This window comes from Sphaeroforma arctica (genome assembly GCF_001186125.1).
Source record: "Sphaeroforma arctica JP610 unplaced genomic scaffold supercont1.516, whole genome shotgun sequence".
NCBI classification, from domain to species: domain Eukaryota; class Ichthyosporea; order Ichthyophonida; genus Sphaeroforma; species Sphaeroforma arctica.
The window spans coordinates 23,014-36,756 of NW_014040042.1; the positions used below are offsets into that span (position 1 = coordinate 23,014).

The 13,743-nt window shown below is 45.4% G+C and overlaps 3 protein-coding genes across 3 annotated transcripts in view; 1 reads left to right on the top strand and 2 right to left on the bottom strand.

The window, feature by feature from the left end:
- SARC_06895 (hypothetical protein) overlaps window positions 1–3,706 on the bottom strand; it is a gene marked incomplete at both ends in the record, with an annotated part of 12,135 nt that extends 8,429 nt beyond the window's left edge. Inside the window, 4 exons of the mRNA XM_014299178.1 lie at window positions 249–431; window positions 985–1,219; window positions 2,045–2,152; window positions 3,491–3,706. Of these exons, the coding sequence (XP_014154653.1) occupies window positions 249–431; window positions 985–1,219; window positions 2,045–2,152; window positions 3,491–3,706 (742 nt within the window). The remainder of the gene's footprint in view (window positions 1–248; window positions 432–984; window positions 1,220–2,044; window positions 2,153–3,490) is intronic.
- Window positions 3,707–5,212: 1,506 nt separating this feature from the next.
- SARC_06896 (hypothetical protein) lies at window positions 5,213–9,501 on the top strand. The gene has a single exon (XM_014299179.1). The coding sequence runs from the start codon at window positions 5,224–5,226 to the stop codon at window positions 9,127–9,129; it is 3,906 nt and encodes a 1,301-aa protein (XP_014154654.1). The 5' UTR covers window positions 5,213–5,223; the 3' UTR covers window positions 9,130–9,501.
- Window positions 9,502–10,077: 576 nt separating this feature from the next.
- Window positions 10,078–12,466, bottom strand: SARC_06897 (hypothetical protein). Its single transcript, XM_014299180.1, has 2 exons — window positions 11,515–12,466; window positions 10,078–10,898 (listed from the first exon to the last, which is right to left on the bottom strand). The coding sequence occupies exons 1-2, from the start codon at window positions 12,457–12,459 to the stop codon at window positions 10,386–10,388; spliced, it is 1,458 nt and encodes a 485-aa protein (XP_014154655.1). The 5' UTR covers window positions 12,460–12,466; the 3' UTR covers window positions 10,078–10,385.
- Between the last annotated feature and the right edge of the window lie 1,277 nt (window positions 12,467–13,743).

Sequence of the window (13,743 nt, forward strand, 5' to 3'; positions counted from 1 at the left end):
CATATACAAACATACATACATACACACACACACACATATATATATATATGCACACAAACGTACATACATACATAAATACATAGATCCATACATCCATTCATGCGCACACATAGGCACACACACAAGCATTCATATATATAAATATATAAATATATAACTATATCGATATCTATATCTATATCTAAATCTATATATATATATATATAAATGCAACAATGTTCACAAATGATACAATATTGCAGACATACTGTTTTTCTTCAGCGCAGCAGTTGCCATAGAGAGTCGCAGATTGGCAGGAACACCTTCTACTTGTTTCGAATCGGTGATTAACAAACTGAATGCGTTGGTGCTATCGACAACATTCTGCGAGAATTGCGTTGTGAGATTTGACAGCTCCATGTTGATGCTTTTGTATTTCTCTCGCGCCTCGCCTATAAATGGGTAGGCGATGTATGCACTGGCAGTCAGTATATGCGCAGAAATACACACACATACACATACCAACAGAAACACGCGTCTGTGCCACACACGGGCAAGATTCTGTGAGCATTGTGTTCGTGTTGGTAGTGCCGATAGCCTTATTTAAATGCCCCTGCACGTGTAATTGATACAATGCCGCAGTTTGTACGCTCCTACACGCACCTGGTAGGGTTGCACAGGTATTGCAAACGATACATGCATGTATCGCATGCCCGACTCTCTGACCCATCACACGTCTCTGAGTGTGGCATAAACCTTAAAAACCTAAAGCATATGCCCACAACGGACCGAGAACATCGAATATAAAAACGAACCAAATACTGAATGAAGAAAAAAAGCAGGGGTCGAATACCATTGCCAATGGTTCAATGAATACCATGGCCAATAGTACAATGGTCAACAACCCGTGATGATTCACAGGCACGTAGACAAGGGGAACACTCCCATAGGTAGATATATCAAAGCATATAAAACACTCCTGTAGGTAGATACGGCAATACGTACCCTGTAGGGCAACACCAGCATGGGTCGCATCCCGGATCGCCTGATCAATCACACGCCTCTGAGTGTTTGTCAGAGTGGCGGCCCCCCCCCCTTGGTTTGCGATTGATTCGTATGCTTTAAATAATGTTTCTGACTGTCCATAGGCAGCGAACGTGCTCACCACCTCTCCCTGAACCTCGTCGTAGGCTTTGCGCAAGGCGCTGTCATCGCGGACACCTTTCAGGTGGTTTACTGCCTGTGATATCCAACAGTGTACGTGTATCGATATGTTATGATATGTTGATAAGGATTCAACCATGTATGCATGTATATCAACTTCTGACAGTGGATGGAGGTACGTACGCATGCACGTGGAATTGCTATCTGGGGATGAAGCCTAGACCAACGACATTGATGCTCCCATCAGTCAAAGAGCACCACTTCTCCCTACACCCCGCCCCAGGATTTTTACTGAGCGATGTCGATTCTGTACATTTGAAGTAGTTTAACTGCCTGTGCCATTCGGTGTTGAATACTTGTATTCATGATTTGAGCCGTGTATGTGTCTTCAGTGACTTTGGCTCTAAATTTGCATACGCGTTCACACACGGTTGATTATGTCCAACAGCCCACCTCTCTCAAGGCGTGCGCGACACCAGATATGCGTACGTACAACAAGAAATCACACGACTAATATGTGTATACCAATGGATACCATATATGCGCACACGCACAAGCACAACAGAAGCTGTTGATGCACACAACCCTCCAATACGTTCAATTTGTGATCGACATCACATATGAGTGTATACACCAGGGCATCATGTCTAACCCCTGAAGGTAGGCGTAGTATGATAAGCATCGCAGCCATGTACATACACATGTGCACTGTATGCAATCGACGGGCATTCCCCCATCACACACGCCACACTCACGCGTAACTGGCAGTATATACGCACACACACACACGCTTCCCGAGCGATCTATGTTAATGCCCATCAATCGCATCCAGTATGAGACGGGTGCCAAAGTTTAGTACGAACAAGAGTAGATCTGTTACAATCGACACACATAGTCATACCCCCCAGACACGTTCAATGGCAGTTCCCGCCACCTCTCTCTTGTCCATCACTTCTTCCCATGTCAGGGGGTTGCCCTGTTCGATATTCTTGTTTATGTGCGTTTCCAGCTGATTTAAATAAAGGCACGTTTCAGCATCGAGATAGAAGATGGGTGGTTGACGATGCACAGTATACGCATATTGCGTTGTTCGGAAGTTTGGCGTGACATACATTCGTCCTGAATGTATTTCCGGTTGAATAACATGGTAGTAGTACGTGGTGGTATCGAGAGATAATATGGGTTGTTGATAAAGCACAGTATGATCCACAACGCTGTACGGCATTGAAATGCTGCGTCGCTCAAAATCTTGTTCTGAACAATGGTCTCAACTACAACAGCTGAATATAAATTGCTAGTAGGCAAGAACTACCGACAGACCTATAGCCACAATCCTTCCCTTATGAAAACGTATGCAAAACTAGTAAAAAGTGATGAATCAGAATATGTTAATTCAAAACATAAGGACCGCTCTGGACATGACTGTTGTATTAATTAAACACGTTCCTACAACTATTCAAAGGGATCAATATCGAGATAGTAGAAGATGGGGTACTGATGCGGTACAGTAGGCGGACGTGGCGCTATTATAAGAGTTGGTGTGATGTGTAAACCTACCTAGCCTTGTTCCTAGAAGAATCAATAATGGTAGGTATCAGTATCGAAGTGCAGGTGGTGATGAAACATAGTGCAGAGCAACACACAGGAAGGCAGCACAAGTGGTGCGTCACTCTGTGCGGTCTTCTGATCAATGTCCTCATTCATGAGAGCCTCCAACATAACCAAAAAAGGACACAACACAGCACCCAAAACAATAATGGGTATTGGAGTGCAGAGTATGCAGAATATGCGTTACTAATAAGGATTGGCCTCGAATCAATTCTTAATTAGGTATATAGCATCGAGCCAACAGAATACCGATATACATCAGTACTTAAATTCACTATGGGGGTTCGAGGTTCATAGTCGCGTGGACCGTATCCTCGTAGGTTTGCTCACATTAATGTTCTGCAAAGTATCCGTAGAAGAGTAGTGATACTCTGTACATCGTTCCTGATCACACTGATAATATTGCCATGTCGTACACGTGTGGGGATGGGCTTAGACAAGCATACTGGTCACTATGAGTGAAGATATATATGCGGTTATATGACATTGTACATTGAACACATCCATTGCAAACCTTGTAAGGTTACGCCCGTCTGCACATTTGGGCATGGCATTGTTGGCACACCGCGCATAGATGTTCGATCACGGGCAAACATACTTGTACGAGGACATACGAGAAAGTTTGATGCTTATAGCCCTCACATCTATCAGCTTACAACCCCAAACATATGTACAAAGAGTTTTAGATATTAAATGAAGACTATATACCTAACAGGGTAACTACAGTTAGCAAACATACCTCGTTAATGCGCGTGTTGAAATCATCCAACGCCCATCGCACAGCCGGTACAACATGTTCACCTTTCACACGCGCATACTTGACAAACTCGTCGTTCAGGTTAACCAAGGGGTTTTCACTTAGAACTGATACGTTGGTGTGTGCATTCGTATACGATCTGTACTTGGTGAACAGAACGAAGCGTGATGTCGCTTTGCGACATGTGGATGCGAGCATGTTATTGCATGTAACATGGACAGTTGATAGGTATGTCTATATACCCTGATATAAGATATATCACGTGTAAATGATCGGCTCACTGTGTGTAGACTGCTCAACTACAACAAATAAGTGGTATTGTATATAAAATAAGTAAGCAAATTTGTATATATCTATCTATATATATATATATTTATATGTGTAAATATGTATTTATGCATATACCTATGTATAATTGGATATTTGTATATATATAATATAGAGATACATGTATGCATATATTTACATATATATTATATGCACTGGATGTATGCAACACTTATATCACCGTTTGTACAAGCAAACCACATCCACAGAATGTCCGTTTATATATGCTCTACAATTTATTTTCGAGTTACAGATGTCACACAACTGAACTCAAATGAGCCACGGGATAGTTAGTCATCATTTTCTTAATTTTCGTGAGTCACTGAATTTGAAACACTTCAGAACAGGTCGAGTGTTTGTTACAAATATCATTTCATACTATATATGCGTACATAGATACTCAATACTATGTGTGGAAACATACTGTAAGCAACTTGTATTCTGTATAGATGCGGGTGCTATATCGATAGACATACGCCCGGACATACCTGGATGTAGGAACACTGGGGATAGATCAATGATGATAAATAGGTAGCCATTCCCTGTACAGATGTATTGATACAGTGTGATGACCGTCTCGTTCGCATGAACGATGATTCTGGAAGTTAGTCACGTGTTTCAACTAAGACTGCAGGCATACATACACTGCACATATACACACTTTCACTCATAGATATATGATATTAAACATGTATATACCCGTAGTATTTGAGTAAGTGTCAGTCATACATGCACATACACACAACCCTTGAGAAGTAGTAGCTGCTGTACGTCTTGAGTTTACAATGGCAAACAGAATAGAATCCTGTATCGCTGGATATCTGAAATTGCACGCTCGTAAGCATACGAACAATTTTACAAGAAAACAAGTGGTAAATGTCCAGAACAAACCATACCCTATGACAGGTGCCTGTAGAATTATACAGCCTGCTAGTAACTCTATGACTGGTTGTATACACATACCTACGAGAAAACGAATTGTGAATGTACAGAAGAATATATACTCTAATGTGAGCGCCTGTAAAAATATATGCTCATTTAGTTCCTCTGTGGCATGCTGTCGACGTGCATCTTTCCCAGTCCATAGAAACAAGCACGAAACGTGTACACGTATGTGTGGTATGGTACATGTTTCGCAGATATGTACTCACACAAGTGTAGCTATGCGCACGGGGCCTAGTAAAGTCCTTCAGGGCAGCTCTTTACGATCACAGGCGAGTGTACATCGGTATATAGGTATACAAACATGTACACATACACGTGTATATGCACCACACACAGACATTAGAGCGTTGCACTCAGCTGCAACGAGACGAACACACACATCATTTCCTGTATCTGTGTGTCCTATCATCGGCTCACTAGGTAGTAGTCGGTGGAAACTATACATGCACGCGTATACAATTGCAATTCAACCGTATAGGGCTCTATCAAATGCGACATACAATCAAACACCAGGCGGGGTTGGGACTGGAATAGGTACGCGCGTGCTTTCGGAATACAAAGCTCAACACGAAAGCGTTGGGAAACCTCATGGCACTATATCCGGGTCTACACCTGGATCTGTTAAACCCAGTCAAGCACGGGGTGAGGTTGAAGCTACTTCGAGGGAGAATGCGGCAAAACAAGGACCCACACACATAAACGAGGACTCTCGAGTGAACGAACTGGTTGAGGGCCAGAACACAGGTATACTGCATACTCTGACGTGTCAGCTGCAGAGTGGTGCACTTGTACCTGCACAGTACGAGGACGCCATGCACACCTTCAAATGGTATGAGAAGCCTGATCTCATTCTGAGGCTGCTTGAGACTATGGCTGTAGCACCCCCGCGTGTGTGGCGCAGGGACCTACACTTCCATGTGCCCATGCAGGAGCTGACTAAAGCAGGGATGTACGAGGGTGTGTTACGTGTGAGGGATATTATAAAGCGTGCGTCTAACGAGCGTGGCGTTGCTGATAGCGTGGGTGATCGTATAGCGAACTCCGCGGTGGGGGACACAGAGAGAGAGGCGTACGGGCGAGCGGTACACGAAAGTGCTGCACACACGACAGTGGCCTACGAACGTATTGCACACGCAGACGTACCGCCAGATAGTTCTTCCGTAAGCGGCCTACAGAAGATACTCGGAGAGAATTCCACACGAGTGCGTATACAACCCACGTTAGAAACTACGAACTATGTACTAGTTGCGCTGGGACACCTACGGAAACCTGACAATGCAATGGGCTTAATTCGTCACATGACGAAACAAGAGGAGACTCTCAGGCCCAATAACGAGTCGTACGCTGCAGCCATTAGCGCGTGCGACGTGTTTGGCACGGATATAAATCGCGAGATTGGCAGTGACCGCTCAGTTAGTGGGCTACGTACGTGGACTATTCCTGAGGTCCGAGTAAACGAAAGTCAAGGTATCACTATGATGGGTAGTATAGTGGACAACAACACGGGGGCCAATACCAGTGCACCCCTACGATTACGTTCAACTTTTGGAACGGGCTCTGAAGGGACATACAGACCTACTACCAACGGACGTATTGCAGATCTGGTGCAAGATACAAAACCCAGTTCAGTGACCTCGGGTGCAATCAGTAATCGAAGCAATGATCCCAGGATACGAGGATACCTCTCTGAGATACTAGACGGTGCCCTAGAACGGCGGAAGACTCTGATGGTGCGTGCTCGTGCGGGTACTGGGGAATGTGATGGAGTCAGCGCTTTGGGATGGTTAAGTAAGGGACTGGTACTGTGCAATCGGATGGGTGTGTACAAGACGTCGCAGAGGTATCTGAGAGCGCTAGAGAAGTACTACCCTGAACATATCAGTGCGCGTACCTACATACACGTGGCTAGCACGTGCGTGGATGCTGGCCAGTGGAGGATTGCTGAGCGAATACTGGAAAAAGCTGCCAGTGCTCTTGAAGCCTCTCAACGCATGAACATAAACGGGTCATTAGATTCTGTAACGAACTCTGGAAACGACATGACTTACCTTAGCTATACGCCACTCCACGAGGTGTACGCGGAGATGTGCGCGGAGAGTGCCGTACTAACCAATGTATGGCGTGAATACGAGCAATTCGGCATTCTCAATCTGAAGGGCCATTCTCCTGTGCTGGCCGAAGCTGCGGTAAGAAGCCTTCATCATCGCACGCAGGACCGAGTGCACACAGTGGCGGGTGTGTATGCACATCACACACCCAGCCATAGGCGCTCGGCTGCACTGTACGATATGCTTCGGCGGGAACTGAGTGTGAAGAAAGGGGCGAGGTTGTGGTTTCCTGACGAACTGGCATCGATCAACCCCCCAGGGGAACCGATACAGACAGGAAGTAGCGCTAGCGTTTCAGAATTAAAGGGTAGCGGAGGTATACCTACACACTCACAGGTACAGAATAGCTCGTCAGCAAAGGACACGATATATGGCGCTGGTGAGACATGCGATGCGGCTGGGGAAAAGGGGAACAATGATTCACCCTGTGATGGTGTGCTGAAGCTGTTGAAGGTGTTGATGGACGATATCGGGGTACGGGAGCGCTGGGTGACAACCCCGCGAGAGAAGCAAGGCACTAACACAACCCGTGGCAAGGATAGAATACCGACAGATACCAAGCAAGGATCAGACAGTATTAGCAAGCCATTCGCTGAGAGTAGAGGCGTGCGAACATCAGAAGGGCGAGCAACAGATAGACGGGCGAGAAATCCTGTTCGGGTTCTCGCTGCACAATCGCATGTGGGCTATAGTGGGTCCGGGTTGTCTATTTCAAGGTCGCGCTTGTTGCAATTTGACCTGCGAGACTGGACGATAGCGCAGATCCTGGGCGAAATGGCACGCCTATGTACGGCGCAGAGGAAAGGCGAACGCCTAGGGGAGATCCGCACAGATAAGCATATCAGTGCAAAGGATATGTTGAGGACACACGAGGTCAGTGGACTAGTGCCCGTGGTTAAGGCCATGCTACATCGGAACATGCGGCTAAACTCAAGAGATGAGCTGTCGGTGGGCATGGCTATCCGATTGCAGCAGAAGAACTGGAAGGAGGTTGTGCGCCTATACAATGTGAGCAACGGGGACGAGCTCAGCATCGCACATACCGGGTACGGTATTAGCCGACTCAACTGTATGGGTGGGCTTATCCGAGCCAATCCGCTTGCGGACGACGAAGCATACAACACACTTCTGCAGGCACTCTTACACGGCAGACAGTGGCACGAGGCGGTTAACGTTGTCAAGATCATGCGCGAGCATAGGTGTATGCTGCGCCGAGACTCACTCCTGGAAGACGGGGTGTTCCGGCGGGATACACGGGCGTTCAGTATGGTGGTAACTGGGCTGTGCAAGCAGGCTGAATGGAATACTATGGGCGAGGTTCTGGCGGAGATGCGGAGGTGTGGGGCGAAATGGGATACTAGGACTTTCAACTGCGCCATCTTGCGCGAGGCCCGGGTAGGGGAGAACGGGGGCACGGGTATGGAAATATTTGATGATATGCAGAGTTCTCGGAATGTGTATGCGGATTATGGGACCATGGTGGCGGTGCTGGATATACTGGCAGCCGGGGAAAAGGATAAAGAAGCGGAGGTGGACTCCATGTACGATGAGCTGTGTGACTCTGAGCTACTAAGTGAAATTTGGTTCAGGTACGACACAACCGGGGAGCTGGATGTACGCAAACACTCATCGCGCATGGTGCACGCGGCGGTCAGGCGTGCACTGAGACTGAGGTATGACAGGTTGTATTCACAGGTACATGATCGCCTAGTTGAGCGTCACCAAGCTAAACGGAATGGTGAAGAAGTGGGCACAGGCGATACGAGTGCTTTGGTACACTCGCTAATATATAAGGATGAGCAACTCCGTCGTCCGATTACACTGCAACTCGCGAAGGATAGTAGTATACGCCAGTCGGATAGGGGTGTACAAGGTGCAAGTGTTATAGCCGGTAGACAGCCTTATATGGATAAAACGACGAATGATAGCGTCAGTATGCGCTCAATGGTGAGAAACTGTGATGGCGAATGGGGTCGCGACCAACATGGGAGGGTCTGGACGGTGGGCGATGGTATAGGGGTGGGTGTGCATGGCGCTACAATGGCTGAGGACGTAGCTGCACGCTTAGCGGGAGATATGGACCCCTCCGTGCGCTGTAGTGAAAGTGTGAAGCCGGACGGCTCTCGGGCGTTGGTGATCGCACATATAGATGTCAAGAATTGGCTAGTGGTGAATATCATGAAGGTCCTGAGGAAACTCAGGAATCAGAGTCACTTGACGGGAAACAAAGACGATACTTGAAATTTGTATGCGCTAGTTCGGAATGTGTCTTGTGCTCTCAATTAGGACAGACTTTGGTAAAGAATATGTTGGCGGTGGACATACGAAGTTGCTGATGAAGTCTAGGGGGTGAGGCCACTTGAAAGAAGATAGTGGCGATACTTGTCTTTTTCTGGCTGGGTATGTCTCTTGCCACAATTAAGGCAAAGGTATTCGTATAGGAATATACGAAGGTGCTATTGAGGGATCGAAAACATGTGAAAGAGGATAGGGACGTTACTTATAAGTCATGCAGAATCTCGATGCGATCCACTGCTCAACGTGTCTTGTGGTTAAGTTATGGACACAGATTGTAAGAATTAGCTTTGTAGCGGTGAATACAATAAATCTTAGGATGATTTTCAGAAGCCGAAGCTACCTATTTCAAGTAAACAACTCTGGAACATGTACCTCCACGAGGGAATCCGCAGGACGCTTTGTGTTAACACACATAGATCTCGAGCAATAGCTGGGGCGGCATTGACTGATTGTTGTGTTCACATTCAGAAATTAAAGCCCGTTATATAAAATAGAAATTCTCAATTGCGTGGTGTTCAGACTGATGGGTCTCGTGGTTTGTTTACAGCACCCTGTGAAGCGATAAAGTTGTTCACATAAAAGTGATAATAAAGTGTGGGCACTACAATGAAGATATTTTGGTGCTTTGTCGGTGATGCAGATCGTGTAGTGTTTACCAAATACGTTCGAACGTGTATAGGGGTGCATATAAGGGGGTCTTGGGGCGCAGGCCAAATATTTTCTCGGGCATATTGACATCCAATAGCAAGTGTATCCGCAGGAAGGGATAGTTGTGGAGATCAAATTACATTCGGCAAGGCTATCCTTCAAAACTAGGTCGACGTATTCGTCGTGGAATACTTGTGAATAAAAGTACGATTTGATTATAAAGTCGTTGTCGCCCACTGCTTCCATATTTCTGCCACATCTCATTTTTTATTGTATGTGACAATTTATTACGATATACCAAAGCCGCTGAAACAATCCATGCCTAGCAGCTTGAATACACACCTGGACGATGATCCTACATCCTGAACTTTTGGTCAATATAATCCACTTCTGTTCTATCGACCTTCTTTCCATTTCTCAACAGTTACAGCAGACCCTATACATTATAATCTATATCCCACCAAAGAATGTACATCTATTTTCTTGCTACTCGCTCTTATATATACAATAACATTCACAAACACCTTGTGCCATCTTTCAGCCACACCCCTTCATTTCTTAGCTTTCTTGGTGACCTTGCCCTTGGCTGGCTTGGCCGCAGGCTTTCTCCCGCGTTTAGTACCAGTGGTTGCAGCCGCAGGCTCCGGTGCATCCAACGAAGTCGGCTCTCTCTCAGGATTAATAGGGATATCTCTCACATCCAATCTCTGGATGATCTCCTTCTCCGCCTCACTCTCTTCTCGGGCAATCAGGAAGGTTAAACTAGCCCCCTCACACAGCGCAAACACGTGCAGGCCCTCCACCGCCACTATCTTCTTCGGCTGTGTAGAACTCTTCTGGCCTTCGCCATAACCCAGCTCGCCAAAGCAAGGTGCACCTCCGTATGAGATCACTGAACTTTCGGTTGCTATCACAGTCGAGCTCATACCTTGGCCCATCGCCCTTACTGGCCATCCTTGTAAATCGTATACAGATTTGGGGTACATGTTGGCTTCCCTAACGCCACGAGGTTGTCCCCACATGTAAAGCATCCCTCTGTCCTTCTTGAACGCAAAACTGCATTGCTGTTGGTATCCATGGTATGTGTGATAACAAGTGGCAGAGGATGTTAGCAAATACTCTTTTACCTAAATATCGCGCCATCTCATTCGTAGAGACTGAATGCAGGAATTTCATGCATAGCATATTTCTATCCGAAAGACCGCATATATATATATATGTATATACATATATATATGTGTGTATAAATATGTCATTTATAATATATATATATATATATATACGTGTGTGTGTGCGTATAAATATGTCATTTATAATATATATATATATATCGAGAATGACAAATCGCTCCAGTTTCAAGCTGACATATCCCTACTAAAACGTTGCACCGCAAGATGCCATCCACCACATACTGATGTTGATTCAACACCCCACCAGTCTCGTCCCACAGTCTTGTATCACAGCCATACTCAATCCTATAGAAAAATACGAATACACAACTCAAGACTACCACGGCCACATCCAACCTGTTCCCAAGCAAAGGAGTCAAACTGGTTTCCGAGGCAAACAAATCTTATAGAAATATACGAATACAGAACTCTGACCACAACGACCACCACATATATATTTATGTACAACCTCATGGAACATGCGCACACATAATTCGGTTCAGTTTCATACCTGTCCACAAGAAATGCCATCCATCCCATATTGCGGGCCAATCAATTCCTCCACTAATCTCGGCCTATACTCATCCTTAGGTTCTCGGTGTCCTAAACGTCCATAGCCACCCCAGCCCCAACTGTACACCTTGCCATCGTCAGTAAGTGCAATGGAATGGTTCAATCCACTTGCACACTCTACTAGCTTGATTTCCCCATCACCACTACCAAACCCTTTGACCTTCTTAGGCTTAGGCGATACACCGAAAGTGATGCGATTCGATTTGGCTATAGACTCACCTGTTAGTCCTAGACCCGTCTGGCCATACTGCGCACTACCACAGCAGTATAAACCACCTGATTCAGACACGAACACACTAAACTCAGCACCTGTTGATACGCACACTATCTTCTCATCTATTAGCACCTTCTGGAACTTTGGGTATTCGTTGACCAGTGTGTCTTTGCCCTTGACAACGGAACCTATGCCCAGTTGACCCAGATGGTTCATTCCTGCTGAATATGCCTCTCCATTGTCCAGCAACACAACCGTATGTGTACGACCACAACTCGCATACACCACCTTTCCCTTGCTCGGAATGGCCAATTCAATCGGATGCGGGTGACTTACTAGCACATCCGAGCCCAACTGTCCATTATCGTTGCGTCCCAAACCATAAGCTACTCCACCTTCAGATACAAGTACAGCATGAGCAGCAGCATTACCACTAAAAACAGCCTTAAACTTGGTATCCTGAGGTATTCCATCGAAATGCATGCGTGTAGGTGCCAAGATATGTTCACCTTCTTCATTGCCACCTCTCGCTGCAACTGCTTTGGGGACGTTCTTGCGGCCAATCATATCGAATTGCCATTGTCCACAGAATAAAAGTGTTCCTTTGGTGCATTGTTCGAGTTTAGATGTCGGCTTGTCGTCCGACCCTTCGGAATTTGGTTGTGCCATTATTCCCTATATTCATTTGTGTCTGTGCTGGAGTTAATTCACATCGCATATATATATTTGTAAATATTTACTACTACTGATTGTCGCTGAGCGATGCAGTTTTGCGCTTCATTCATCAGCCATCACCGAGGGTGGACTGGGAGGAACTACGCGGGAAAACCATAGCCTTCTAAAACGACAGAAAACGGTGATTCTCCCGCCTATAGTCGGTTCAATACGTTAATTAAGAGTCTTCAGTCAGTTAGTTCTGTATGTCGATACGTTTATACTTTACTACCCCCCCCCCCCCCCCCCGGTCCAAAGGCCTCGCCCATGTACCATGGAAAAGGATGAACAAAATTTGGGTCTGCATATTAAAACGTTGAACGTCCAGGTATATTTAATTATGCATTCAAAGTTATCAGCGACAAGTCTGAGAGATTGTAAAAAAAAGGTGCAAAACACCGGTTCAATTCCAGTTTTCGACCGATCTTGATTTTCTTTCAAGGAATCAATGGCAGTTCGGTACTATGCTTTTCGTCAAGGGGCTGCAAACCAATAGTATGCAATCAAATTTGGTAACTATGATATAGAGGCACAACTTTTGCTGTAGATGTCAATATTACTTTTGTTAAACTCAGGGGGGGCCTGCTGGATATGCACTATATCTCATTTTAACTTGTGTATACACGCGCATAGCCACATAAGTATGTATTAGACAAATAGAGGACCTCAAGCTTCAAGACAACCTACATCGCTCTGATATACAAGTGAATATGTGTCAAATTCTTCCTATTGCAAGGACGCCGTGTTGAAGTAATCCCTGTTGTAGTCAATCGCCATCACATCGAGAAAGAGTAATTTTCATTTTCTGTTCAGATTTTCCTCCAGCTATTTATTAGAAGCTGTTGCAGGGTGGGATATACGTAGCACTTTGTATACACCAGTGGATTATCCGAGATAAAGATAGTGCGTCACACATAGAGTGATAGAATGATGGTCTTGTCGTTCGTCTATAATTGCCTGCTCGCATTCTGTGTGTGCAGTTTAGTATCACCCGATGCACACAACTATATGGTATCGGCGGAGCACAAGATACTCACCAAAGCACCAATAGGACGTTCTATGCAAGACATACACGGAACAAAGTAAGTACCAAGCTGAATACAAACTTAAGATACAACTTTGGCTGACTTCGAGACAACCCCACAATCGTTTCTATTCTCATGGTTTTGCGAATACACGTAATATATATATATATATATATATATATATATATTATGTATAGTATGTATGTATGTATAT